Below are 27604 nucleotides of genomic sequence, written 5' to 3' on the forward strand. Positions count from 1 at the left end.
TGCTGGGAAAATTTACTGAAAGTGCTGTGGATAACTTTTTTTTTCACCAACCAATAGGCCTATGGTAACCTTGGAGGATCTGCAGAGGTCCACAGCTCAGGTGAGACATTTTGATAGACCAACAGTCAGGGGTACCACGCATGGTACTTTTATTGCAGTGACAAAAAGAAGGTTGTATTCTGGCAGAATGCAATCTGTGCTTCTCTGTATTTTGTATTCACTGTAGGAGAAGTGTTTTTTGAGCACAGTACAGGATTAGTTTATATTTCATATCTTTTATATAAGTGAGACCACTGTAAAAAAGAAAAAAAAGGCAAGAACAAATGTTAGTAATATTGCTTGTTGATAAATTTAATTTTACCAAGTATTTTTGGAGTTTGAATATTTAATGTATTTTTTAACCTTTACACACCTTCCATAATTCAGAATGTCTGCACTCAGAAAGCCAGCCATCTTGATTGACAAGTGTGTTTTACAGCTTGTTTATTTTGACTTTGACTTCAGGTGAACTCTGACAGAATATTAAGGGCCGGCTAAAAATATTTGTTAAAGCCATAATATTGCTTTTTGCTTTTGTAATGTAAACACTGAAATAAGGGAAATGAGATCTGTAAAATGCAGAGTTATGAAAGAGATTCAGTTGTATTTCATGTACAAATAGAACATTGAAAATGCACAGTATATACGTACAGAGTAAATTTTTTTTGTAGTTGCTCCGACATCAGGCTTCTTTGCCCAAGCCTTTTGTCAGTGGGCCATTTTCATAATTTGTGAGCAGACAAGCAACAGTGTACAGCTGGTTGATAATACCAAGAACACCTAGGGGAATTTCAGAGTCAAATAACTTGTGCTCTTTGACTCTGCGAATGAGGCTCTCCACATGCACTTCAAGGCGTGTTATGGCTGGGGTCCCCCTAACTTCCCTTGCAGACATCTGAGACCTCCCAAAGAAAAATGCTGGCCTGTAAACTTTGCAGGGTACAATGTCATCAATAAGTAAGCCTCTGTATACCATCACAGCCATCCCTGGTTTTAAGAGGGTGAGGAGACCAGATTCATGTGTGATCTGCTTGTCACTGATGGACCCTGCATACAGTCCTGAGACGAATGTCACTGCCCCATGTGGTGCAATCCCTATCAGCCCCTTCAGAGTGCAGTGTGATTTGTAAGATGAAAACACCTCACTCTGGAGGATAGGGGAAGATGGGCACTGGTACCTCAGCTCAGTACAGTCAAGGATGACTGTTGTGTCGGGGTAGTCCTTGAAGTCGGCAGGTAGATGGCTGTGGATCTGGTCTTCAGGTATCCAGATCCTAATGGAGCCAAGCACTGTGAATAGAAAGTTGGTCCATGCAGTAACGATCCAGCTGACCGTGGACTGATGGACACCATAACGGTCAGCAAGATCCCGTTGCTTGGATCCAAGGGCCAGGTAATTTAGGAACAGGAAAAACTCATCAATGGGCTGCAGGGTTTGGGTTGAGGATGCGGAGTCAATGGCAGCTCCTCTCTGTCCTTGGCGAATACTGACCATGGATGGCAGAGCGGGCTCGATCATGGACCAGAAACGCATCAGTAGGTCATATGATGCAAACCTGAAAAACAAAGAAAATATTAAAATACCAATAAGTGTATAATTAAAATTTNGGCATTCAATGTCTTTTTTAATTTGAAAACCCCAAAACAAAAAAACCTCCTCTTTTTTTTTTTTTTTTTTTTTTTTCCAGTGGAAAAACAAAATGGCAGAGATTGAATGTTGTTGTCTTTTTTTCCTTTTAATTCTCTGGTACTGGCATATTCTGCCTGGCCTTGTGCTCCTGCCACATGACTCACTGACTTGCGTTCTGATATGACAGAAACACACTGAGGATGGAGAACAGGGGGATGAAAGAGTGATGTTTTGGAGAGGTGAAGTGAAAAAGTGAAAGAAAAGGATGTACACAGTTTGGAGAAGGAGAGCGAGAGAATTTTAGAGGCGTGTACTGTCATCAGTTGTTCAGGTTTTCCGGGGGGGAGAGGGAGAGAGCGAGCTTTCTCGTCTCTCTGGGCTTTCTCCCATAGCAACAGTGGCTTAGCCACGTGAACACAAGTTCCTTTGAGTTCACCCACTGCTCTGAATTAACTCTTTGAGTACCAGATAACAGCCCTGTACACACAGAGAAAACAATCCTCATTTATCGGAGTTCACTATCCAAGCTGAGTAGCAATCAGCTGGTTGCTGTTTTGAGGCATTTGATTAGTCAAAAAAGTGTGAAGGCATCTTAAATGTTCTGACAACTCTTGACTACAGTGGGAGAAACACCAGGTGAGCAAACCGATGTTCTACCTCTTCATCCAAACTCACGACATGTTTATCTCAGACTAGATTTATTTGTCTGGAGGAGTTTTAGACAAGGTTCCAACTGTGAATTTATTTGATCATAACAATAAGGAGGAACTTGGCAATCACTGACTTTACAAACTGCAATGTCTTTCTGTTGGAAATGTAGCAGAAAGGAACAAAGTTTCTGTTTCACCTACGTTTAGCATGATTTACTACTTTGATTGTACAGAAGAAACTGAATGTTGGTCACATCCACATAATGTTATTGATGCTCAGTATGAAGGATTGCTGTATAGTCAGTCACACATTGCCACGATTGCTGCTTTATCCTGGGCCAGGAGTGAATGCTGCAAGTCAGTGGCTCAATGCAATCTGCTGTGTTTCCTTATAAACTTCTGAAACTACTTTAAATAATAAATTGAACGTACTGTACTCTTTAACTAGGACCAACTGGAATGTATATGATTGAACTGAAATGAGTTTTTGCCTTGAGACAATATTTGCTGTGAATAGCCTCAGTGATAGAAATAAAGCTGAATTAAATTGAAACCTTGATCCTCCTTACTTCAGAGCATCATCAGTCTTTATCCAGCTCCACCTTTGTGACAATTTTTAAAGATTTTATGCTCCTTTTTTATTAAAAACATTGACATTTTTTTTCCCATGACAGACTTTTCCATGACGGTCTGAATGGCCCAACCAAAAAAATCAAATCAAAACATCTGATTTGTGCCCCTTCCATATGTGGAACTAACTCAGATATATATTTGATAGTTATGAACGCTCATGTTGCATTGTATCTGACTTTTATGTCGGTGATGGAAGACATGCATCATAATTCTGCACCAGAAGAAGCCATACAGGCTAAATGTGGATGTAAACAAAGACTGAAAATACTAATTCTGAAAATTACAAAAGAGGTCTGAGTGATACGCATTGCTCTGACTCCACATCCCAATAGACTTCTCTACTGCAGTCAGTGCTCCAGTAAAGGCTGTTGCTGTTAGTTGTGCTTTCTTTTACCAGCTTCCTTCATCTTGTTTTGATCTGGTGACAGTACTGTCAGCTTCCATTGCTAAATAACTTTAAAATCAAACGTGAACGGCTCCATCCATTATTATGTCCATAGACAGAGCGCTGCTGGGTGACGTCAGTGTTCTTCTTCTGCTCATGCGGGTCACTTTGGGACAAACTGTTTACATTGGGGTCAGATTTAATTAGTAGTATGAACGACCACACAAAAAACAAAACAGATTTAATTAAAAAATCAGAATTAAGCTTCAAGACCTGCTAAGGAGTGCAGCTTCTGACCCATCAGACCACAAGAACATAACCTGGTTCCAGTCATTCATGTTTCCAGGCTTTCATGTGGATAATCTTTAGAAGAGCCTTCCTTCTAGGACGGCGTTGATGCTCCATACGGTATGTTCGCCTCCCTCTCCTCCACGCCAACCTCAGCAGCAACTCTGGCAGCACTTGTACATCTATTATCACAAAACAACCTCTGGATATGCTGCTAAGCACTTTCACTCAGCTTTTTCAGTTGGCCATTAACCGAAGGTTGCTCCACTGCTGCTGCTTGTCCTTAGACAGTGCACAATGTTTATCTGCAGTTAGTAAATTGCATATAAAAATTAGATTTTCTTTAGATGTTTACTTATTTTCAGTTTGAGGTTGAGGTTGTTGAATTGTGATTCTCCTTGTTTATGATAGCTTGAAGTGTCTCAATTGCCTCCCAGTGTTTCCAGTAAGAGGAACGTGATCTATGTTTTAGCTCACACCGAAGCAGAGAAGTCTCTGTTCTGCTGTTCCAGCAGTGAGCTAACTCTTTCCAGATGGTGGATGGTTAGCTCTCCTCTCCTCCCTCCTCTGCTCTGTGTTTTTACAGGACCAGACCTGGGCTGGTTGGAAACGGCCTCTCAAACTGGGAGCATCTTAAACTCTATTACTCTTTTGGAGAGATTTACACCAAGCAGAAAAGATAATTTTCTACTCTTAAACTACAGTATTACATGATTCTACATTGTAAAATAAGATTATTCGATTGCATCTGCTTTATGTAGCAACATTTTGACTGTGCTACAAAATCAGACAATGAGGATGAGAGAACAGATGCTAATGTATGGACAGTTTAACATCAAAATAAATTTTTTTAAAACCATGACAGGACTTACTGATTTCATTTGTTTGTTTCAAGAGAAGAAACATCAATAATTAATTTGAACTGCAGTCACAGTGAGTCATTCTTGTAGCTATGATCATAAGAGTAAGCCTGAAAGATTTTTTTGTGCCTATGAAATCATTGAAATGCCTAAATTAGTTTTTCTTCTTAGCAACATTAAACGGTAGTAATCAGTTTTCAACCAGCTAAGAAATGCTGTGCTACTCTGAGCCTCTGGCTCTGTAAACTGTAAAAGATTGTAAACTGTAAGTGTATTATGAGGTTAAAATTCAATCCAATTAAAACTGTAAACTGGGTGCACTTTGAAACCAGCTTGACCTAGCCTGGGCTTTCTTTAGATATATTTACAGTGAGAGAGAATATTTCTCTTATAGATGTTTCTGTTTCTCAGTTTTAACATGACAAATAATGAAATTTTTCTCTAAATGGAATAACATTTTCTTTTTTTTAGTTATGAATTGTTGCTGTATCTTTATTAACTTAATTGCTGAGTGTTCTGTATTGTTAAAAATGGATGACTCACTTGGTTTAGTTGGGTTTAATTGCAGGTTTGTTCGAGTTTTATTTTGCTGACTTTCAGGGCGCTTTCACACCAGAGCTGTTGGGTTCGCTTTAAAATCATCTTTGGTCCACTCTACATGTGGCGCTTGGTTCACCTGGAGCTGATTTCTAGTGCGCTTTGTTTCTAATGGAAAAGTTTGATGAATATCTATAGAACTGAAGGGAGGAAGTTATGTTTCTTATACACATGCTTTATGTACATGTGACCTGAAAACTCAAAGTCCCTGCTCAGCACATGTGGCCCAACAGCATATTTTGTAGCTTCTCCCTCATTTCATTTCTATGTTTAGAGTTAGCCATTGCACCTATCTGCACTTTCTTGCTATCAAGATGAATACTGGAGGATCCTTGAATCTGAGATCTTACTTGGAAAAACTGGGTCACAGTGACTCACTCACTGGGTGCTTTTTTTTGTTTTTCTTAAAAAAACAACAACAACAACAACAACAACAAAAAAAACAAATTGGCCTAGGCACACTTGCTGGATGCCTGTACCTGCAGTTTACCATGATGGTGCCTCACCAAGCAGCCATTGCAACTGGTTGTCATCCCAAAGTTTCTGAGGAGGCGATCACAAGCCCTGTACAGCTGTGAGCTGATCCTCCAGTGTCCAGCAGAGGAGTCACATGAGGATTACTGTTTGAGCATGATGCTCAACAATTTGTCCTGTATTAATCAGTCTGTTAATGCAAATTCACTCATCATTTACAGATTGCACACGGACTTTACAAAGTTTCCACACATCTGACCAATCAGCTTAATGTTTTCTGAATTTTGACCAGTTGTCCCCTAATTTAACTTTGTTTCATGACATCTCTTGAAACCTGAATCTGCAAGATGAAAGTAGATGAAAGCATGTATGATGCTAAATGGTAACATTTCCCTTTTTTTTTGTTGTAATGCCCATTTACAGACATTCTGTAGGATTTTCTTCTATTCTATACATGGTTCATATTAACCTGAATGACTAATGTGGAATTCTTCTTTTGCACTTTGACAACTCCTCTGGACATGATTTGAATTGTACAAATGGTGATATTTCTACCTGAAAGTGTTGCACCTTTAATTAACTATATTAAAATTATGTCTTTTTTTGGGGGGAAGGTTATGTGCAGAAATTTCAACTTTTTTAATAAAAGGAAAAGCTTAAAATATGTGCAAGTTTGCAACTTTTTTTCCAAGATGCAGCAAAATCAGTCATTTCATGCTGCAACTATCACAAAAACCATCGCGTCATCCTGTAGGGACTGATGGATCAGAACAGCCTGAATTATTGGACTGATTCTGTACTGAAGAATTGAGTCATGGTTTTAGACCACCAGATGAAGACCATATCATACTTTGGTCTTTGTGGTCACCAGTTCTCTGTCATTAGGAGACAGAAACATACAACAGGTTAATCTGGGTTTTGTCTGAAGACCATTCCTGATCAGACTACTAACACCATCATTACTGCACTGTGTACTGTAGTTGATGTTCAGCACTTCCTGAGGAGGAATGAACCATTTTTAGAAATGTAACACTGAAATTATGTACATGTGAAATATTCAGTACAATCCAAAGTGTTTCCTGTTACTGGAAGGAAAACTGAACTTCTCGTGAGCAGCAGCTAAAAGCCCTGCTCTGATTTCTTAAACACACTCTTACAAGATGTGAACAAACACCTTACAAAGATGCTGGTGTTTGCCTCATATCTGTACTTAATGGGATCAAGTTCTGGAGGCACGTCCTGTGATACTGAGTGACTCAAACAGCAGTGACTGTAAAGCTTGTCAGACGAGCAGACACTGCGTTCTGCCAGTTGCACAAATATTCAGCCAAACAAACCCCCACCCCTACTGCCTCCCATAGTCTGTATGGCTCTGTGCATCAGCTTTCCACACAGACTGTTGGAACTGAAAGAAAAGCCAGATGTGGATTTAAAATGTTAGAAGACATGTGCAGGCCTTTGTTTCCAATAGTGCTGCTAACAGACTGGGTTAAACACCAGACACAGGATGAAAGTGACACACCTTGAAACAAGTCTGTTGGGAGTGTCTCTGACACCTGAAAAACTGCCAGTATTGCCACATGTTTCAGTGTAGTAAGGTGTGGCCGAAGTAGTGCAGTCCCGCACGGCAATAAAGCTTGTGAATGTGGCATGACCTAACATGGAGACTTTATTAACAACTGTTCTCTTCAATGGAAACTTCACTGGCTGTGGCTCAGAATGTCCTTAAGGTGATGAAGTTTAATGGTCCCATTAAGCTTTTACCAAATCTATCAGCTGCAGTACCAGCGATGTCTCCTAAAACACAGGTAGCATTTTTGTGTGAATGCTGTTCCAGTTAGTTCATGTCTATAAATCTGTTGTGTTAAAATGTAAAAACAGCAGTGCCTTCTGATATTCCAGTTGTTTTCTGCATGATGTGTGTGTGTGTGTGTGTGTGTGTGTGTGTGTGGACACTGGAAACAGTAGTGTGTGAAGTCCAAAGTTTTTGTTGACATTACAACACAGCATTGTTACATGTTCACCAGTGGCACTGTTGCTTCTGCAGTCACCATAATGCTCATGATAGCATTATGGTGCTACCAAACAACTTCTAATGTCATCAGAAGTTGTTTTGAAGTTTTGACCTTATTGTTGGATATCTTAATGTACAATCTTAAATCCTAACACAAGCTGTATAAAAAAAAACATGTAAATGTAAATAGCAGAAACATTTTAAGTCATTTAAAAACTTATAAGTCTGCTGTCACTTATATTAAGTGATAATACACTTATCTAGCTGTTGTAGAAACTCCTTGGTTTCTACAACAGCTAGAAACAGAAGTGTGTGTGTGTGTGTGTGTGTGTGTGTGTGTGTGTGTGTGTGTCCTATAGAGTGTATAGGGCTGCATGTTCTGGATGACTGTGAAGCCTTCACACAGTCCAGCTAAAACAGAGATGTAATATGAGATTTCCTTGAGAATGTAGGGCAAGGTTCCCTCTCCACACGTGTCAAGTATGCCTGCTCATGCTCTCAGCCTACATGTGTTTGCTCTTAAGTTGCTGGCTTGTGTGACGAGATTTGTCAGTAAATACAATGACCTGAAAGCTTACTGTTGTGTGAAAGGTGGGTGTGTTTTGGACTGGTGTGTGTACGCGTGATAAGTTTGTTTGTGTGTACAATCATTCTTGGCTTTTTAGCTGTGGTGTAGCACATGAAGGGAGGGAGGGGTGTTCTACTGCTGGCTCCATTGATTGGTTCTACACAGACTGCAACTTGACCTCCACACCAGATGTCTGTAATTCTCCCAGAGACATGCGCACTCGCTCCAGAAACACACAGGACACAACTCACACAACTTAAAAAAAACTTCCCCTGCCTACACAGCAGCCAGCAGTACATCCAACAAGGCCTTGTAATGCCAGCTCAGAGCAACATGTTGGTTTGTTAGGTTTTCTTTTGTCTGAAACCAAAGCAACAGCTTTCTGAATGTATTTATAATATGTGGATGTTGTGAAAATATTAAAAGTCCAACTTCTTTATATTTTTCTTTTTTTCCTTTGGATTGAAATCATTTTTACAGTAGGTGTTGGAATAAATTCTGTCAATTAAAAAAAGACCTAGATCATATGCCTTTGTAATATGCTATATAGAAAGTATGTCAAATTAGGTCATAACATATTTCCCGTAGATTTGTAGGGATGGGACTAGGCATGGGTTAAAATGTTAAGTTTGTGGGGGGCCCTGAAGGTCTGGAGGGGCTTAAACAGTTGAGTTCATTTATACCTCGAGCCAGCTTTAATATATACTGCTCAAAAAAATAAAGGGAACATTTCACTTTAATTTTGTGTATGGCTCTAATCCAGGCCTCCATTGGTTAATAAATTTGATTTCCATTGATGATTTTTGTGTGATTTTGTTGTCAGCACATTCAACTTTGTACATAAAGTATTCAATGAGAATATTTCATTCATTCAGATCTAGGATGTGTTATTTGAGTGTTCCCTTTATTTTTTTGAGCAGTGTATTTGAAGATCCAGTGGCTGATTACTTAATTGGGACTTAACAGAAATGCAAAAATTTGTATTTATTTTTAATTATACTTTTTTGGTTTGTTTTTTACGACTCTATAGTTGTGTGTTTATGATTGTCGGCTATGTCTTCCAGTAACATAATTATCCAGTAATGTTTTTACATTTCATGTCTACTTAAGATTTTTTTAATACAAAAACACGGTAGGCTGCTGGTGGACTGGCCTGCTGCCCTGACCTCTGGGCTTAGCAACATTTCCTGGTAGAAACTCTGTGAATGCCATGCATATTAGATGATGACGTACCATCCAGTATGATGCCAACATTAACTGTACCCCCACACTGCTTTCATGTTAATTATATCATCATGACACTCATTTTTATACTACGCTAAGCACTCAGACTGCTTGTACCATTCGCCCACTGTCACGCACATGCTGTCATACACCCTTTCACAGATCAGTAAACAATGTAGGGTTTAGCTTTTTGCTGAAGGACACTGACATGTGGCTGGGGAAGCCTCCATTGAACTCCCAACCTTTCAGTTGCCGGATAGCTCTCTGCTGCAGCAGACTTGGTTAAGAGTAGGGCTGAAGTAAGTAATTGCGATTAATCGATTATTTAAATATTTACTAATTTGGTAATCCATTAATCGCTAACTAGAGTATACAGACTCATTTTCAGACTCAAAAAAAACCATTTGCTGAAGGAAAAACCCCCCCGCATACAGAGCAGTAATTAAAACATACAAATGTGAAACCATTAGATTAGCAGAACAATGTGGATGGCTTATTTTTGCAGTTTTGCATCCATTCACACAAAAATAAATTGAAATTGATAAGTCATTAAGATATCCTTATTTAGGACCCTGATTGACTCATCCCTAGTAATAACTGAAAACTCTGACATGAGTGTCTCTTAAAGTACTGCTGCCGGATATGGAGAAGTGAAAACTGATGCTGGATTGGGATGAAGCCCATCCACTTGTGCAAAATGGTGTCAGTGTTGGCCTGACTTGAGAATAACAGGATTTGTTCTTTTTCAATCACATTATTGAGTTGTGTGATTTCAATCTATTGACTTCTCTGACTGGAACAATAAACATCTGAAGTTGATTATCTTAATCTCATTTTATGACCTAATTTTGAAGACTGCAGAAGGTGAAACTCAGAAGTGCCAAAGAGCCGCACCCAGATGGTGTGTACAAAGAGACATTTTTATGACTTCTTGCCAAGACGTTATCTGCGGTTTACTCCCCCAGATTTGTGAACTGATGTCTGCAGAGTTTCTCTTTAGAACAACTCAGCATGTTGTTGCTGAATAGTTTGTTGATCATTCTTTGTTTGCTGTGTGTTTGGAGTTAACTTTTAAAAGGGAAGCTTTTCTAGGGACATGCTTGTTCTTCTGGCACACTCTGGATGGGTTAAAGCATTTTTGTCTGTTCTCAGATCATCACAACAGCACATAATGTTTTTGGGCTGATACAGATGCATGAAGGCTACGTCTTAAAGGACCTCCTGGGCGGTTGGTTGTGTTTATTCTGGAGCGATGCATTTCTTCAGATGGCAATAATTACTGAAGGAGGTCGATCTTTTGACAGATTATCTGTCTCATATTATAATGTTATGACATGTTGACAGTTTTAACAAATATGTAAAAAACATATTCTTTGTCCATGGCCGATTTTGCAGTCCTCAGCAGAGCTGTGGACTCTGCTCACTGGAGTCAGGTGGTTGACTCCTGGGTTATTTGTAGATTGTAGTTTTACTGTTAATGCATTTCATGGCATGTTGTGGCTACAAGCCACAGTGGGAGTTTTTTTTAAAATTTGAACAGGAGAGCAGTGTGCATTTTCTGCAACTGACCTGTGGGAGGCAGCATTTTGCCAGGGTGACCAGTAGATAGCTGCAGATATCTGTATCAGTTTAAAAAGGAAATAAATGGCATGTGATAATTGATATGACTTGCTCAGAGTGACAGCAATGTGGAAGAAAGCCACACTGCCATGATGACACCAGTTGTAAAGCACAACACTTTCACTTTGAATAACTCGCATGGTTATTCAAAGTATTCATGTGAGTTCATGCAAGTTCACTTTGAACAGAATTAAAAATGTTACAAATTAAATTAACAGCAAAGCTTATTAAAACAGTTGAGGAGAGCCAGCAGTAAGCCTTTCTGCAGACTCTTTCCTCAACAAATATCCTGAGCAGAAGCAAAATGGGTGAGCCAAAGTTTTGTTGCTGTAGACCAGGGGTGTCAAACTCCAGTCCTCAAGGGCAGCTGTCCTGCAGTTTTTAGATGTGCCACAGGTAAAAAAAATGCTGGAATAAAATGGCTTAATTACCACCTCCTTGTGTAGATAAGTTCTCCAGAGCCCTGCTAATGACCTAATTATTCTATTCAGGTGGTGCAGCAGAGGCACATCAAAAAGTGGCAGGGCAGTGGCCCTCCAGGACTGGAGTTTGACACCTGTGCTGTAGACCTTTGTTAAACATGTCACATTAGAAAACTTCCAGCTTTGAGCTGGATGAGTTAACTGTACCTTAAACTCCTTTGGGATTTTCCCTCAGGGAAATTGTAAATTTCTAAAAAATTTTATTGTAAAATTGTGACCCATAGACAGAGGCCTTAATCCTTGACATGGCCATCATGGGTTTAAGTTCTGATCTGTTGACCTTTGCCGCATGTCTTCCTCTTCTCTCACAACCCTCTCTCCTGTCAGTCTTCTGTGAAATGCAGGCCACCAGAGTCAAAAAAATCTATAAAGAAAAAAAAATTCTTCTGACACAAACTATTCAAACTTTCATCACCTACAGAGCATTATTTTTGAACAAGCCGCCACAGAGACATTTTCTTCCTCCAGGCTGTCTCTCTGATGAACACATTGATCGCCTTACAGCCTGAGTAGCAATCATGTTGTACTAGAACAACCTGCCTTTAACAAAAGATTTAAAACATTTTTAGGTGTACAAACATGTATGCAATGTTCTTTTTGACTTCAATTGATGTCCTCTAAAGTTTGTATATTAATACTTAATGTGTGTGTAATGTGAGCATGTGAAACTGAACTCTGATTTCTAGTACATGCACACAATCTTGGTGTGTCAATTCTGATGGTGTGTGTGTGTGTGTGTGTGTGTGTGTGTGTGTGTGTGTGTGCGGTTGTGTACTTATTCATATGTCTTTAGGACCTTTTCTGGTGTAATCCCCTACCATTTTTGGTCCTAACTTGGTGGGTCATGTTAGGGTTTGGAATGTACTGATAATGGTCAGGGACTGGTTGGTTGCATGGTTAGTTATGAATCGAGTTACTAAAATTATCAGTATCAAGAATATAAATGCAAACTTGTTTTTGTGAACTTATGTATATTGTTTTAAAAGCAGTTTTAGTGGTAACTGTCTATAAAATTACTAAGTAATATCAAAGCCCTCCATTTTTCATTTGGCAGCTTTTTTGAGTGTTTTGTCTGTTCCAGTCTTCTGCCATTAGCTCACTATGTAATGCTTATCCTGGGATTTGTATTTTCACATTTTAATCTAAGTGATAAATATACAGGCATGCTTGTTTGTGTGCATGTGCACTAGCAGCAGGCATATTGTGGTTTTGTCTGTGTGTGTGTGTACATGTGCTTCTTTCAAGCCAGCAAACTTGCAATTTGAAACAGTAGTGGAATTTCTAGTCCACATGCAGTAGCAGGAGACGGAAACACGTGAGCCAGTTGACCTCAAACCATTTCTGAGTGGGGGAGGTGGAATGGCACAGCGGCAAAACGCTCAGTCTGGAGAAAGCTGAGGATGAAATGGGAAAGGGAGAAGAAGAGAAGGCTTTGGACAAATGCTGAAAGGTTGAGAAATGCAGACAACTGTTGAGGCTGTGGGGAAAATGTCATAATGCAACAGTAGAGAAGGACAATAACAACCAAAAACAGCAGGATTTGTTGGTGACATAACATGCCCTGCATGCCATCATTTGAAACGAGGCTGCACAGCGCAGCAGTAGGAAGTCCTCTCCTCAAAGCGTGATGGATTTGCTTCAGAACCAACTGACTTTTCTCTTGTCATTGATCATTTCTCTCTTGATTGGGCTTGATTCTGAGCTCTACAGTCTGTGGCTGTCTCATTGATGTTTTTCTGCCTTCACTCTGCTAAGGCTCCTGTGAACAGGACCAGGGTTTATGTGATGAAGCAGGCCCAGCAGGAGGAGATATGGCGGGGCTTGTGGCTCCTCCTCCATTCAACACAGACACAAACTGCTCTCAGTTCAGCCACTTTAAAAAGAGCAAGAGGTAGTCTGGTTTTAATTAAAGCGCTCAACAATCCTCCCTTTGTCTTTTGGCTTTCTCACAGTCACGTGTGAGTGTGTGTGACCATCATTACACCCCAAGTTTTGGTGACTGTTGTTTAGATGAAAGGGTGAGTCAAGGCTGCTTGTCCAGTCCCTGTATTCTCCACAGGAGGAAGTATTCCTAACCAGGACAGGGGAGCCCATTACCTCACTTCCTCTGCCAGTCTTTGTACTTGGTTCTAACTGGGGATGTCAATTTAATCAATATCTAGATATAACTGATGCTGATAACATGACAATGTGTCAAACAATTTAACTGACCCATTTTCCTTATCCAAGTTGTTACCCTTCTTCAAACAACAGCGCTTCAAAAACACAGAGACTCAGCCTTCCTTTACCACAGAGGCTCACTTGAAAATTCATGGCTGAGAATGAAATTGTGAGCTGCTGCTGGAAGTTTAAAACTCCAACATAGAAGGCATGTCCAGAGAAGAGCCTCTCTGTCAGTGAGTCAAACACAAAGTGTTGTTGGGAGATACTTTGATCAATGAGGTAGGAAAAGCTGAGATGCAGAAGGATGCAAGATGCTTGCTGTGCTAATGCTAACTAGTGAAACAGAGATCAACTGGTGAAGAAGGTTGGTGTATCTGGATTAGTGAAGTAATAAAGCTCCTGGATGACACAAGTTAACATCTGTTTAAGTATTAGCTCCTTGCTGCCAGTTCATTGATGTGAGTTGATCCATTTTCCCATCCAGTGTTTGCCGCATGGCGTCATGCTTTGTTCTAATGTGGGAACAGATTACTGTAGAAAAATATCCCTCAGCTGATCACTTCATCAGCTGTTAAATAGTAAAGCAACGGCATGACCAACATAATCTCTCCATTACTCTGTACCTGTACCTGCTAGTAAATGTTAACAAACTGTGGGCCCAGACAGTTGGATCAGAAACCAGTCAGAACCGATACCAACCTGCCCAGCTAAATGTCGCTGTTCACCAAAGAAATATAACCAGAAACACAAACTGAATACTTTTGCATGAACCTGATCAATGTCGGTGNATATATATACACACACACACACACACACACATATACTGTGTGTGTATATATATATATATATATATATATATATATATATATATATATATATATATATATATAGCAAAGACACAAAAAAACTCCTGTTAATAGCACTCTCCCTAATATATTTTTAGAATAATTTAGAGAAACAGCAAATTTTTTCTATTAATTTTTTTATAATGTAGGACTGAAGATATTTTTTTGAAGTTTTCAAAATTTCTAAATATAAATTTTTCTAAGAACTAATACAGTTTTAGAAAAATTTAGAGAAACAGTAAAAATGTGTATATAAAGACTGATGAGATACAATATGACTGAATGCAGAGTAAATTACATCATTATGGTATTATACGGGAAATTTACGGGAAAATAATAATAGAGGAGCACAGCATGAAAGAGGCCAAAACGGGGAGACTTGGCAGGTATGAAGACCTATACCAAAACACAAAGTCTCACCTTGTGAAGAATCTAATGTCATTGTCCGATGACGCGAAACGATGAATGCCGAATCGCTGCCTCAGAGTAAGGCTCTCCGCCTGTTCCCGTAGCTGGCGGATTTCCTCCCGGAGAGCATCATTTTCCTCCAACACCAAATCCACAACTGCAGGGTCTGGAGCCGAGGCGTAATCGTGTTCCTTAGTACAGACATTGGCTGGTGGGTTAGCCTCCTCCTCACTGTCCTCTGGTAGTGGTCTTTTCCTTGTCTCCCAAACCCCCGGTGGTGGGAGTGGAAGGGAGAAATTATTCCACTCGAAAAGAGCAGGTACAGCTCCCTTTCTTAACCTCCGTCTGCCCATTTCTTTCTCAGGCTCTTTTATGTCCTCAGGTTTGAAATGCTGGCTACAAACTCTAGTGTGACCTTTGATGGCTAAGTTAGCTCTCCGGATAGCCACTATCCATTGTTTCCTTAACTCCTCATCAGCAGGGAAGCTGAAAAAACTGAGGAATTTGTTGCACCTACTACTCACCGGACACAACGGCACACAGCAAAACTCGGATGTTGTGCCAGTTGCTCTGAGATATTTTATTTTCTGCGTGCTCTTCATTGTTGTTACTGCTAAAAGCTGTACAGAAAACAGGCTGCAGGAAACGATCTATGTGGAGTAAATTTAAAAGGAAGTACGTCACCACTACTCGTGGTTCGTCAGCTCATGCGTCAGCTATTCAAGTATGGCAGGCCGTTTTATCATAAATTCGGTTTTACCGCCCTTACATTCCAGATATCTGAAATTGCTTTATGACTAGAGGTATAACTAATTTAAGATATCTTCAATTATATTTCGACTAGACAAAATACCTATTCGCGATATCTGTAATTACATTCTGACTAGTCGAAATGACATCAGATTTACCACTCAGTTGTATGGAGGATATGGTAGTATGGCAGGCCGATTTAACATAAATTCTGTCTTACTGCCCTTACATTCCAGATATCTCAAATTGTTTTATTATTAGACGTTTTAGTAATTTAAGATATCTCTAATTATATTTTGACTAGACAATATACCTATTTGAGATATCTCTAATTACATTCTGACTAGTCGAAATGACGTCAGATTTACCATTGACTTGTATGGAAGACTTCATTTCAAGATATCTGCAATGAAATACTGACTATCTGAAATACACATTTCAGACATCTACAATTCAATTATGACTAGTCATAAAGTAAATTCAAGATATGTAGATTTTAGTTTTGACTAGTCAAAATTCTATTTAAAGATATCTTTAAATATCTTTTAAAGATATCATGATATAGTTTTGAGATATAGTCAAAACTATATCTCCTATTTTTAGATAGGAGATATAGTTTTGACTAGTGAAAATTAAATTATAGATATCTTAAAAGCAAATAATGGCTAGGCAAAACTAAATTAGAGAAATCTCGAATTGTACTTTTGACTAGTCAAAATTGCTTTTCAGATATCTCCAAATGAATTAGAGATATCTTGAATTACGCAGTTTTTCTATTTAAGATATCTTAAATTAACATTCTGACTAGTCAGAATGACGTTACTGATATGTTGAATATGTATTCTGTATAGTCAAAACATCACTGACTTACGTAGCATTTCGATAGTTAATAAAACAATGAAAAATAAAAAAAAAATAGAAAGATGTTTGAAAATGCACCACTTTCATTTTGAAAATATGTTGACAGCAGCCCTTTTAGCTTTTCAAAGCTGTTTTTAAGTTTATTGTGTTTGTTGGAAGTAAATAAGCAAGAAATTCTATGCAGATTTCTGAAGCAGTCGTCAAGTGCCTAAAGTTTTGCTATATCCACATATCCCATATTTATGGGTATGGAAGCCTGTTTCCCCCGCCCGCGTAGAAAAAAAAAAAAAAAAATCTCGAAATAATGAGGTACTATTTCGCGACTCTGTACCGCCCAGTGCACATGTGTTTCGGCGAAGCTGTCACGCTTTTCTCACGTTCTTGCAAATGCCCTCTCATCAGACACACATACTGTAGCGGCTTTCTAGGTTCCAAAGCCAAACAGAATTTATATCAGAGAAAGCTAATTCTCCAAGACAATGTAGGTCAGTATAAAATCAGTCTTCATGTATTTGTTTTTGTTTTAGCCAATGTTTCGTTTGGGAATCGAAAACTCTAAGATCAATTTCCACTTTTATTCCTGAAGGTGGGGTCTCCGGAAGACCTGGCTCTTTCGGCTCGGATCACTTAAAAGAGTTGGCTCTTTCGACTCCAAAGTACGTGCTTGTACGTGTTCTTCGGAAATGTATTTTTTTTTTGTTCCTCAATTTATTATCCACCAGAAAAATGTTGCAAAATGAATGAGAGCTCATAGTCGGAAATGACTACATTCAACAGCTCTTCTTCTGGATCGGCGTAAAGTGAAATGTGCATTTTGAGTTTTAAAATGAGTTTGTTACTTGGCTTTTGATGGTTACATTTACAGATTTACCTGCAGAAAATTGATGGAACGGGAGCTTTTAATTCAGAAATCTTCCCATTTTGTCTGAAACTTGTTTTTGTACTGAACCAGCAATCAGAAAACATGCTTCTGTTACATGACTGTTTACTGCTCTAAAGTAATGGGTTTTAAATGTTTTCATCTCTGAATAACACACCAGCAAATGCATTTTTTTTACTCATGAAAGTGCATGCAATTACACTTCCATAACTGCTTGACCAAACTTAAGACTGGATTTTTTTCTTTATCTTCTGACTTTGACCTAATCACTGGCCCTTAAAATTTATAAAACAGTTTGATGCCTTTTTTTTAAATACGTTGAACAGCTATAAACGGCAGAATACATTACACAGTTCTCCAAAAAATAATAAATAACCAAAAGCACTGCAGCATGGAAACAACTTCTTTTATTGGTCACTACAGGAAGTGTGTGTTTCTGAAGCAATTAGGTTTCATTGTGTTGTGGCCTGGCTGTATATGTAGAACTTCTTTGTTTGGCTAAGCGAACCAGCAAGATGCAGTTTTCCCTTGGCTGTTGGTGCAAGTTCTCATTGTTCTTCTTTTGGATCTCTGTATTGAATTAACTTGTGGCATCCAGCTCCTCCAGTGCATCCAGGAGCCTGTGCAAAACACGATAGACTTTTTAAAAATTATTATTCTTTATGACTCCCGATTGAAACTATGAAATGACACCATATACATATTTATTTTCGCCCTCATGATTCTTACTTGAAGTCTCCGCCATCCAGCAGAGTCTTGTACGTGCTAATCTCGGCCTCAAGCTTCATCTTCATGTTGAGCAGCGCCTCGTACTCCTGGGTCTGCTGCTTAATATTCGCCCGCAAGTTGGTGAGTTCTTCTTCTAGGCGTATGATGACGTTGTTGTATTTTTCCATTTCCATGTTGTAGCGTAAATCTGTGTTATGTAAAGTGTCTTCTAAAGAGGCTTTCTGTTGGAGAAGTTGGAAAACGTGTGAAAACCGGTCCACAAAAAGACATTTTTGGATAGATAATATGCAGCTATAGTTTTACAGATTGGATCATTTCAATCTGTGAATAAAGCAAAAAATGTGTAGAAAATGTTTTGAGGGCTTACTAAGCTCTGTTGAGACGCGAGTTCAATTTCCAGCGTCTGTATTTGTCTGCTTAAATCGCTTTTCTCCACCTGAGCCCCCTGGAGTGCTTCTGTATTCTGTGACACCTGGACTTGCACATCTGCAATCTGACAGGGAAAAAAAAAAACAAAAAAAAACACGACATGTTGACCTGACAAGATAGCCCACCACTCTATCTTATCATTTCCCTCATTTTACTGGCATTCCTTACCTGATTTTCATGCCAGCGTTTAAGGTCCTCTGCATTCTTCACGGCAATCTTCTCATAGTTGGCTCTCATGTCCTCCATAATCTGAGAGAGGTCCTGACCTTTGGGAGCATCAACGTCCACTTGCACGCCAGACTGGGAAATCTGATTCCTTATCTCCATCACCTCCTGTAGGAACGTAAAAGGGTTAGGGAGACAAAAAAGGAACGTAAAAACACATTTTTATTTATTTATTTATTTATTTATTTAGAGTTAAAGAGAGTTGAATTTGAATTGCTGGATGACTGTGAAGCCTATAGTATTTTTCATATGGTGCTAAAAAGAACATGTAAAAAGGTTTTTGCTTTTCTATAAATACATGTACATTAAAGGAGATTTGGCGCCCCCTTGTGGAGTGTGTGGCTTTAAGCATTTTAAAAAATATCTATGAAATGTGAAATTCTGCTGTATGTAATTTGCATAATTCATCTTAAGTTAGAGGTTTATTTCTCTGTTTTTAGGGAGTTTTGATTGGATTTAATCACCCATAGTCTAAAATCTTAAATACTTAGACCTTTGCTAAATAATTGTACACTGAACACAAGTTACAGGTTTTATTTCTGAATAAAACACATTTTCACTAGTGAATGACATTAGACCACCTTAGACCATTTGCGAAACAAAATATATAGGTTGACTGAACCTGGATTAAAATGTTAAATTAATGCATTGTTTTCAAGAACACTCTAGAAACTCTGACCGAGTGTTTCTATTTAGACGCAAAATGTTAATGAGTCTTGATACTCTGTTTCATATTAAGAACAGGCAGCTGTTAAAGCTGATATTCACAGCTCATTGATGACGCTTCGTCTTAGCAGTGAAAAGAAGCTTGTGACTCTGTTACTAATGTGTGTTAAAAGCTGCAAGGTCACAGATAAATTCAGGGAAACTGGAACGTGTTCTCAAATAGCTAAGATCTCAACAAATAAAAGAAAACTCCTCCCCGTCCTCTCCCACTAACATACTTTTGCTACACAGATTTATTTCCACAGTAAAAAAAAAAAAAAAGAATGGACTTTTTTTTTTTTTCCTCTTTTTTACTCTGTGTTTAAACTGAAATGGTAAACTATTTTCAAGCAATCCCTTTGGGTTTCCAAGAACCACTTTGCAACTGTGTTGGATTTTGTTCTGCAAGAATATGACATATTCTATTTAAGAATTAAAATAAATTGTGCCCCAGGGTAAAAGTGCTAAAAATAAAGAGACACCGCAAACTCACGCTTTCATGGTTCTTTTTCAGGAAATGGAGCTCTTCCTTCACAGCTTCGAGCTCGCTTTCGATGTTCAGCCTGCTCATGTTGGTTTCGTCGATGACTTTCTTCAGGCCAGCGATGTCGCCCTCCACAGACTGCCGGATCGCCATCTCATTCTCGAACCTGTTGCAGGTCGGACATGCAAACACCTCTGTTAAATACCATAGGATGATGCAGTTAAAGGAGTTGATGTGGAGAATCATAAAAAAAAAACTAAACTAAAACACATACTTCACTTTGAAGTCATCTGCAGCAAGACGGGCGTTGTCAATCTGGAGCACAAATCGAGCGTTCTCGGCTATTTTGTCAAAGATCTGTATGAGAGAAAGTTATTTTTTGTGTCATATATACATACGTGTCATGCAAACAAAAATATAAAATGAGGACATAGTGCTCTTGAAATATAGTTATTTTTTTTGAGAAGGCTCCATCATGGATGTAAAAGTCTGAGTTGGAGCATTTACTTCCCCGTTTTTAACGGCAGAAACCCAAGAATCAAGAGCGTAGGATTGTCTGATTCATAGCAACATTTGCTCATAAAAAAGGAACCATAAATTGCAGAACAGGAAGAGGGGGATGTTCCTGCAGCAAAGCAAAAACTAGTTTGTTTTAGCGTTGCTATACGAACGGGTTTCCTGTCTGAAGAAGTCACGCAAATAACTTTTTCTTCTCTCCAGCTTTCAGCTGCATGTCGCTGTCAGTCACATGTATCACTCTGGAGTTGTATGCGTGCACAGATCTAGGAAATTCTTTCTGACTGACTCTCAGCTTCTTTTTTTTGTCTCTCTCTCTCTTTGTGGTCGTACATCCTGCCACAATAAACAGCCTAAATTCTTGCACCCTTTATGCCAAGATAGTCACCATAGATGTGCCATTATATGATATTGAAGCACTGGACCCTGAAAAGGAATGTGACATTTGACTCTTTGGGACTGGAGCTGATTGTTATACAACCACTGCACTGCAGACATCGCTCAGTGTGTGTGTGTGTGTGTGTGTGTGTGTGTGTGTAGATGTGGTTACTACACATCTGTTTCCCATTGAAGCTCTCCCACACCAGAGCATGCTTGTAGAATCACCATCTAACAAGCAGATTCTTTAGCTTTTTTTTTTTTTTTTTTCCTGGTCTTCTGAGTGAGCCTCTTGTGATTCAAACCTCGTGTTAGTGATTCATTGGAGGAAGTTCCGGCCCGTTTGAAGCCCTAAAGAAAGCTCCGCAAAGGGAGGGTTGTAGCTTAGCAACCACACCCTTCATTTTCATAAATGAAATCTGATAACTTATGAAGGTAACGCAACCTATCTTTAAAAATCCCAACTTGGCGTCTTGTTAGTTTCTAGCACACCAATTTTCACCACTTAAAATCTACTTTTTGTCATTGTTTACGTCTTTAAACTATAGCGAAAGAGAGTCACAGATTTCCACTTTGAAGCACTACAAAGTTTTCTTCTCACCTGGTTGCGCAGGTCTTCTATGATGGGCTCGTACTTGCTGTAATCTCTCACATCCTGACCGCCCCTCTCCAGGGCCTCCCTGATGTTTATCTCCAGCTTCTTGTTGGCCTGCTCCAGGTTCCTCACCGTCTCCAGGTAGTTGGCCAGACGGTCATTCAGGTTCTGCATTGCCCCCTTCTCATTGCCGAGGATGCTGGCACTGCCACCGGATGCAGCAGCAGCACCGGCCCCGCCGAAGCCCGCGCCCGCTCCGCCGCCCAGGGCGCTGCTGAGCTTGAAGCCGCCAGAGGAAGTTGACATGGGAGCACCGGAGCGCAGGGTGGATGCAGAGGCAGAGGAGATGCGGGCACCCTGTCCTCCGGCTCCGCCATAAATACTGGCAGCTCGGTACTGAGGAGCAGAGCGGGTGAAGGAGATCCGGGACGAAGGGATCTGCATGCTGGAATTTCTGTAGCTCATTTTGAAGAATTGCAAGAAGAGGTGCAAAGAGAAATCAGAGCTGTGGAGGCTGACTGCTGGCCGAGTTAGAAAGTGACGCTGCCAGAGGGAAGTGGGGGAACTTATACTGCTGCCTCTCTCCTCCAATAACAGCTGGCCTCTTAGACCCTGCCCACTTCACCAGCCACCTCACTGTTCTCTCCTTCTGTCACCCGCTGACAACGTTCCGCTTTTCTTTCTTTTTTTCTTTTTTTTTTTAGCCCACAATGTGTTTTCTGTCGCCATGGTGATGCGTGAAACACTTTTGGCCGTGAAAAGGCTTGAAGGTTGTCAAAGCAAAATAGACCCCCCCCCACACACGTAAACTATTCATCAAAGCAAACAGAAGAACATATACACCCTGCTTAGACAAAGTTCTGTTTTAATGGTAATAGAAAACCGAGCCTGACAAGTAAAGGCTCTCTGCACGTCAATGAGAAAGTTGCTCAAAACTAATAACTATTCACAACCTTTGAACTATGTCTTCTGGACTCCAACCATGCAAGACAAATTCTTGCGGTTTGTCCATAAAAGGCAAAACGAATCAGATACTGCTTAGTTTCTGTGTTTGTGGTCAGCAAGTCATAGAATAAACAGAATTCTCCAGCCTTCTTATCTGCACCGAGCTAAGCTCAAGATAACACAGCTGCAGAGTTAGGAAACAAGACCGAGGTGATGTGCTCAAGAACACATTTATAATAAGCTGCTTTGCTAACTATTCACACCCCTTGAACTCTGTCACATTTTACCACCCGACAACTAGACCCTGAGGGTGTCATGGGGGACTGTGGAGTGGGGGGTTGTTCGATAGATGAATGTAAAGAAGTAGTACAATAATAGATGGCGTTCAACATTCATGACAAGTATATTTGTGAGCCGTTGCATCAGACACTGCATAGTTTCTGACTATCAAATTCTCATTCCAGCGACACCTGCAAGTCTTTTGGGGTATGTCTCTATCAGCTTTGCACATATAGAGATTAAGATGTTTCTTATTCTAATTTGCAAAGGAATCTTAAGCTCAGTCATATTGGACAGATCATTTTTGTGACCAGATTCTCAAGTAGAGTAAATTCTTGAGTTAGACCAGGCCTTTCTAACACATGCATTTGACTGGATCTAAACCATTACGCCGTAGCTCTAACTCTACGTTTAGGGGTTTTGCCGTGCTTAAAGGAAAATCTGCGCTCTAGTGTGTAATCTTTGTCAACTTCTAACTAGTTTTGTTCCTATTTTTCCTTATTTATCTCCATTGATTATACCATCAGGTCTGACCATTGTTCCTGTCCATGCAAAAAAAAAAGGCGCCTTCCACAACATGATCACAATCACATGATTTTTGGACTCGTCTGACCAAAACATCTTCTTCCACTTGTTTGCTGTGTTGCAACCCTACATGACTTTTGACTATTTCAACGACAGAATACACTGTTTCGTAAAGATCAGATTCATGGAGTGTTCATCCAATAGCTGATGAACTATTAGACAAATAGTTCATCAGCTATTCTCATCAAGGGGAATCTCTCAACAAGCAAGAGATCTTTAATCTCTTTAGCTTCTCTAGTTATATCATGGGTTTCTGATTAATGGTCGTTTTTTTTTTTTTTGCCTGGCCTGTCAGTATTGGTGGATGGCCATGTCTTGGTAGGTCTGCTATTGCCTCTTCATTTTCAAATAGTGGACAAAACATCTGTGTGATATTACATTGTTTATAACCTAATCCTGTCTTAGTCTGATAAATTCTGTCATCATCTTAAGTAACTACTGAAGGCAATTCTTTACAACTATACCGTGTTTCAGAAACAGACCATCATACTGACCATTTAGCATTTTCGTGTCAGGGCTGGGGCTGCTTAGCTTCTTAATGACCTGGATGACTTGCCATACTTGATGGAATAATGAATGAATTTCCAGCCACCGGTACAGGACGTTAAGGCAATCACACTTTAGTTGTGCAGCAGGACAATAATCCAAAGCAGTGTGGCAAAGCCACTTCTGAATTACTCAAAAATCCAATTTTGGAGTGACCTATCCAAAGTCTGGACTTAAATCCAATTAAGATACTGCTGTATGATCTTAAACTCACTGTTCAACCCCAAACACTTCAAAGTAGATGAATTTAAACATCTCTGCAAAGGAGAGTTTGTCAAAATTGCTCAGTTGTGATGTTGAAGACAACTTGCCAGTTCAATTCAATTCCAATTAAATATTTTATTGATCCCAAAGGTATTTTTTTGTTGTTGTTGTTTTTTTTTTTTGTTTGTTTTTTTTTGCAATTACTAATCCACATAGTGCCAAGTTAGTTTGGATAGCTTTTGAAAACCACCATTTGCAAACATGATTTTGTATTCACCAAGGTTATCTTTGTCCTTTATAAAAATGTCACAAGTGAGACAAAAGAGCAAAAACTGAAGACGTCTACAATGAGAAACACTTTTCACAGCACTTTTGCCACTCTTTCCAGGTTTTCATTTGTGAAACATTATGCAAACCACAATTATTTTCCTCTACCATACAACTATGCTCTACTACTTTGCGTTGGTCTATCACTAAAATCCCAATAAAACACACTGAAGTTTACGACTGTATAATGTGACAAAAAAGGAAAAGTCGCTTCGTGAGGCGAGGCGTGTTTTAATGCAAACAAAATGATATCTAAGCTTCGAATGTTTTCACCAGCTCTGTAGGACATGAGAAGCCTGAGAAGCAAAAGTCAGATGATACCTCGCCAAGACTGCAGTCAAAAGGAAAGAATGGATGTCCTCATTTACCAGTCATACCATAGGCATTCATTATTGTCTCTGAGGATGTTGAACAAGTATTATTAAAGCTTTAACCATAGGACAAAGAACCAGCTTTAAGTACAAGAGTGCGAACAATGATCTTTATTTATGTTGATTTCTTGGAAACTACAGGTCAGCCTCGTTCTCTTTCTTTTTGTAAATTTTATTAGAAATCCATTTCATTGTCCCAAATTAACATGTTTTTAACATGTGAAAGCATAAAAATAACCTTCAAGAAGATATGAATAAAAACATTACTTGACAACGATCCTTTAGCCTGTTCCAAAAACCTCCTGGGAAAAGTTTTGGAAACTCTGAAGCAGCGGCTAAAGAGCGAATAAAACCAAAATTATCCTCTCTTGGGAGGAAACTCCAAACACGCTCCACGCCCTCCCGAGGTCCCACTGCATTCGTGCCCGTTTCTTTTCAAACTTAACAAAACTTTGATCATATTTCATTGTATATCACCCTTCACATTATTCTGACTAACTTTAAAAAAAAAAAAAACCTCCAGCTCAAACTGCAGAGAGCTGCAATAATCTAGCAGCAAATTACAGGAAGGATGAATGAAAGCAGCATGACTCAAACCTCATGACTCTGTCTGGATGTGTGTTGGCAACGTTTGATTCTCTCAGGGAAACCAAACTAGCAACTGGCAAACACATACTGTTACTTGACCAGCGATTTTATCCACAATGTAATTAAAATATCTGTTTTCGTATCTTTCCCGTAATGCAAAGGACACAGATAGGCTTCATTTGTGGAGTGTCGTTCCCTGCTTCTGTCTGAGAATTAGAACTGCACGATGTTTTTAAAAGACAGGGCAGGAAGGGTGAAGGATAGGAAAACTGGAACAAGTTTTACTGTGTGAGTCAAATGACTGCAGAAATCTGGAAACTACTAGGAGGGGTTTATGTGTTTCACAAATGTTGGACCGCAGCCTTCATGTTACTGTTCTCATCTGGTCTGGCCTTGAATAAATCTCACTTCCCTTCCTGTTTTGCTTTATACAGCATTAGTGCAGACTGAATGCTCTTACAGACTTACAAAAGCCTCAGAAAGCACCAATGCCAAAATACAGCAACAAATGTCGATGGATTTTACTGATATTTTATGTGATAAACCAGCCCAAAGTAGTGTAAAAGAATACCTACATTAAGGCAAAGTGTTTTTTTTTTCCTTGAAAAGTATTTTTTTTATGTTCAGATAAATAATTTGCATCATTCTGAGTAAAAATAAAGAAATATAAATCAGCTAGTCCTTTGGACAACTTTTTGACATGAACAAATACAGAAGAGCTGATTTTTTTCAAAGAGCTTTAATCCCCACCTCTACTGATGACATACAGAATAGCAGTGCTATGATATATCTAAAGTGCCTAAAAGTAACTAAAACGTGAATCTATGTAATTAATTGATCAGCATAAATATTGATCAAGTATTTAAAAAGTTACTCTATTTTAAATAGTAACTTTTAATTGAAACTAGTTACATTTTCAAAGCAGTCGTTAGAGGAGTAAATTAGAAATATTCAGATTTTATGATTATTTTGATGATTTGTGCAATGCTTTTTGTCTGTAATTTTTGTCATTTTAGTAAGGTGAAGTTCAGCTTTATTGTGAAATTTTGTTTTATTTGAAAAGCTTACTTCCTGTAGAGGAAGTAAGCATTAGAAACCACACAGACGGCAGAAGGATTGCATGTTTGTGTAACAATTCAGTTTTTGACAGCGTGTACTGCATATTTTTTGGAAAGAAATAAGAGGAATTTTAATAACTCAATTTGGATCGACATCATTTGTATTTGCATTTTTCTAGGTAAAATGTTTTTTTTTTTTTTTTTTTTTTGTCAAATTCTCGGTTTGCAAGTGTCCTTTACAGGAGTGATTATCAAATGGCACAGATATTTGATCTGTTGCCATAACAGTGACCTACCTAACACTGGTAGTTTAATCTCAGTATAAATCTAACCGTTCTGTGAAGGAGGGATTTATTAGAGTCAACAGAGAGTCTCATGAAGACCAAGCAGTACAGCAGCAACATTGTGGAAAACTTTAAACCAGATTAAGGTTATAAAACAAAAAGCCCATTTCACTGAGACCTGTTTAGTTCATCATCTCAAATCGGAAATATTATGGGTTTACATTGGTCATATAAAACAGAAAATACAATAAAAGCATGACTGATCATATAAAATTGAGAGGTATAAACTTCCCCATATCAGTGCTCGACATTAAGTCTAATAAGATAGACTCAGGTTCATGGTTTTGTTTATGGAAAAAAGTGGAAATGTTCAAAAGATATGAAAACATTGCGAGACTGCTTCTAAATGTGTGAGGGTGACACATTCTTACTCAGAGAGTTCCTGACATTCTCTACTCATTTCTCCCTTTTCCTCCTCCATCCTGGCTTTACAGTAGTAAAATCCACCAAGTGTAAACAAAATTTGAACAAATTCAGATACATCTATTTATTCTTTTTCCAGTTTTATGGGCAGGACAACTGACAAAAATGTGAGGGGCACACATCACACCGCAGCTCAATGAAATGTGTCGTCTCAGAGACATTTTCTCTGTTGGTTGTCATGTCCATTTTGAGCTCAAAGACATTTCACAGGAAGACTTTAAAGGATTGACTGTTCATTGTGTGTAAATTCTGAAGAGCCAGATCCATTTCTCAAACTAAACAGTACATGTTTGTTTAATTATTCATGCTGTGATCATAAACTCTTTACAGGACACTTGGATTTTTTTTTTATAAGGTGGAAAAATTGTCAAAGAAAATGCACAATGAGTGAATGATTCTGCCTCTTTGGTTCAACTTTTCATAGTGAAACGTAAACCAAGGATTCTTTTGACTTTCCCGTTTTAAAGAGTCTATAAAGATATATAAAAAATGTGAAACTGAC

General features: G+C 38.9%; 2 protein-coding genes and 1 long non-coding RNA gene across 3 annotated transcripts; 1 reads left to right on the top strand and 2 right to left on the bottom strand.

Moving 5' to 3' along the window:
- Positions 1-618: 618 nt before the first annotated feature.
- On the bottom strand, positions 619-15540 carry ftr97 (finTRIM family, member 97). The gene is made up of 2 exons (XM_015041109.1): positions 14893-15540; positions 619-1595 (listed from the first exon to the last, which is right to left on the bottom strand). The coding sequence occupies exons 1-2, from the start codon at positions 15480-15482 to the stop codon at positions 722-724; spliced, it is 1464 nt and encodes a 487-aa protein (XP_014896595.1). The 5' UTR covers positions 15483-15540; the 3' UTR covers positions 619-721.
- A 1095-nt stretch (positions 15541-16635) lies between these two features.
- On the top strand, positions 16636-17583 carry LOC106952774 (uncharacterized). The gene is made up of 2 exons (XR_001426051.1): positions 16636-16976; positions 17078-17583. It is a non-coding gene; the product is annotated as an uncharacterized LOC106952774 (long non-coding RNA).
- A 176-nt stretch (positions 17584-17759) lies between these two features.
- Positions 17760-21989, bottom strand: LOC106952773 (keratin, type I cytoskeletal 18). The gene is made up of 7 exons (XM_015041110.1): positions 21439-21989; positions 20218-20300; positions 19953-20109; positions 18698-18862; positions 18468-18593; positions 18101-18321; positions 17760-17991 (listed from the first exon to the last, which is right to left on the bottom strand). The coding sequence occupies exons 1-7, from the start codon at positions 21895-21897 to the stop codon at positions 17952-17954; spliced, it is 1251 nt and encodes a 416-aa protein (XP_014896596.1). The 5' UTR covers positions 21898-21989; the 3' UTR covers positions 17760-17951.
- Positions 21990-27604: the final 5615 nt, after the last annotated feature.

The sequence above is a fragment of the Poecilia latipinna genome, unplaced genomic scaffold, assembly GCF_001443285.1.
Source record: "Poecilia latipinna isolate Pla-1442-1.1 unplaced genomic scaffold, P_latipinna-1.0 Scaffold538, whole genome shotgun sequence".
NCBI lineage: Eukaryota > Metazoa > Chordata > Actinopteri > Cyprinodontiformes > Poeciliidae > Poecilia > Poecilia latipinna.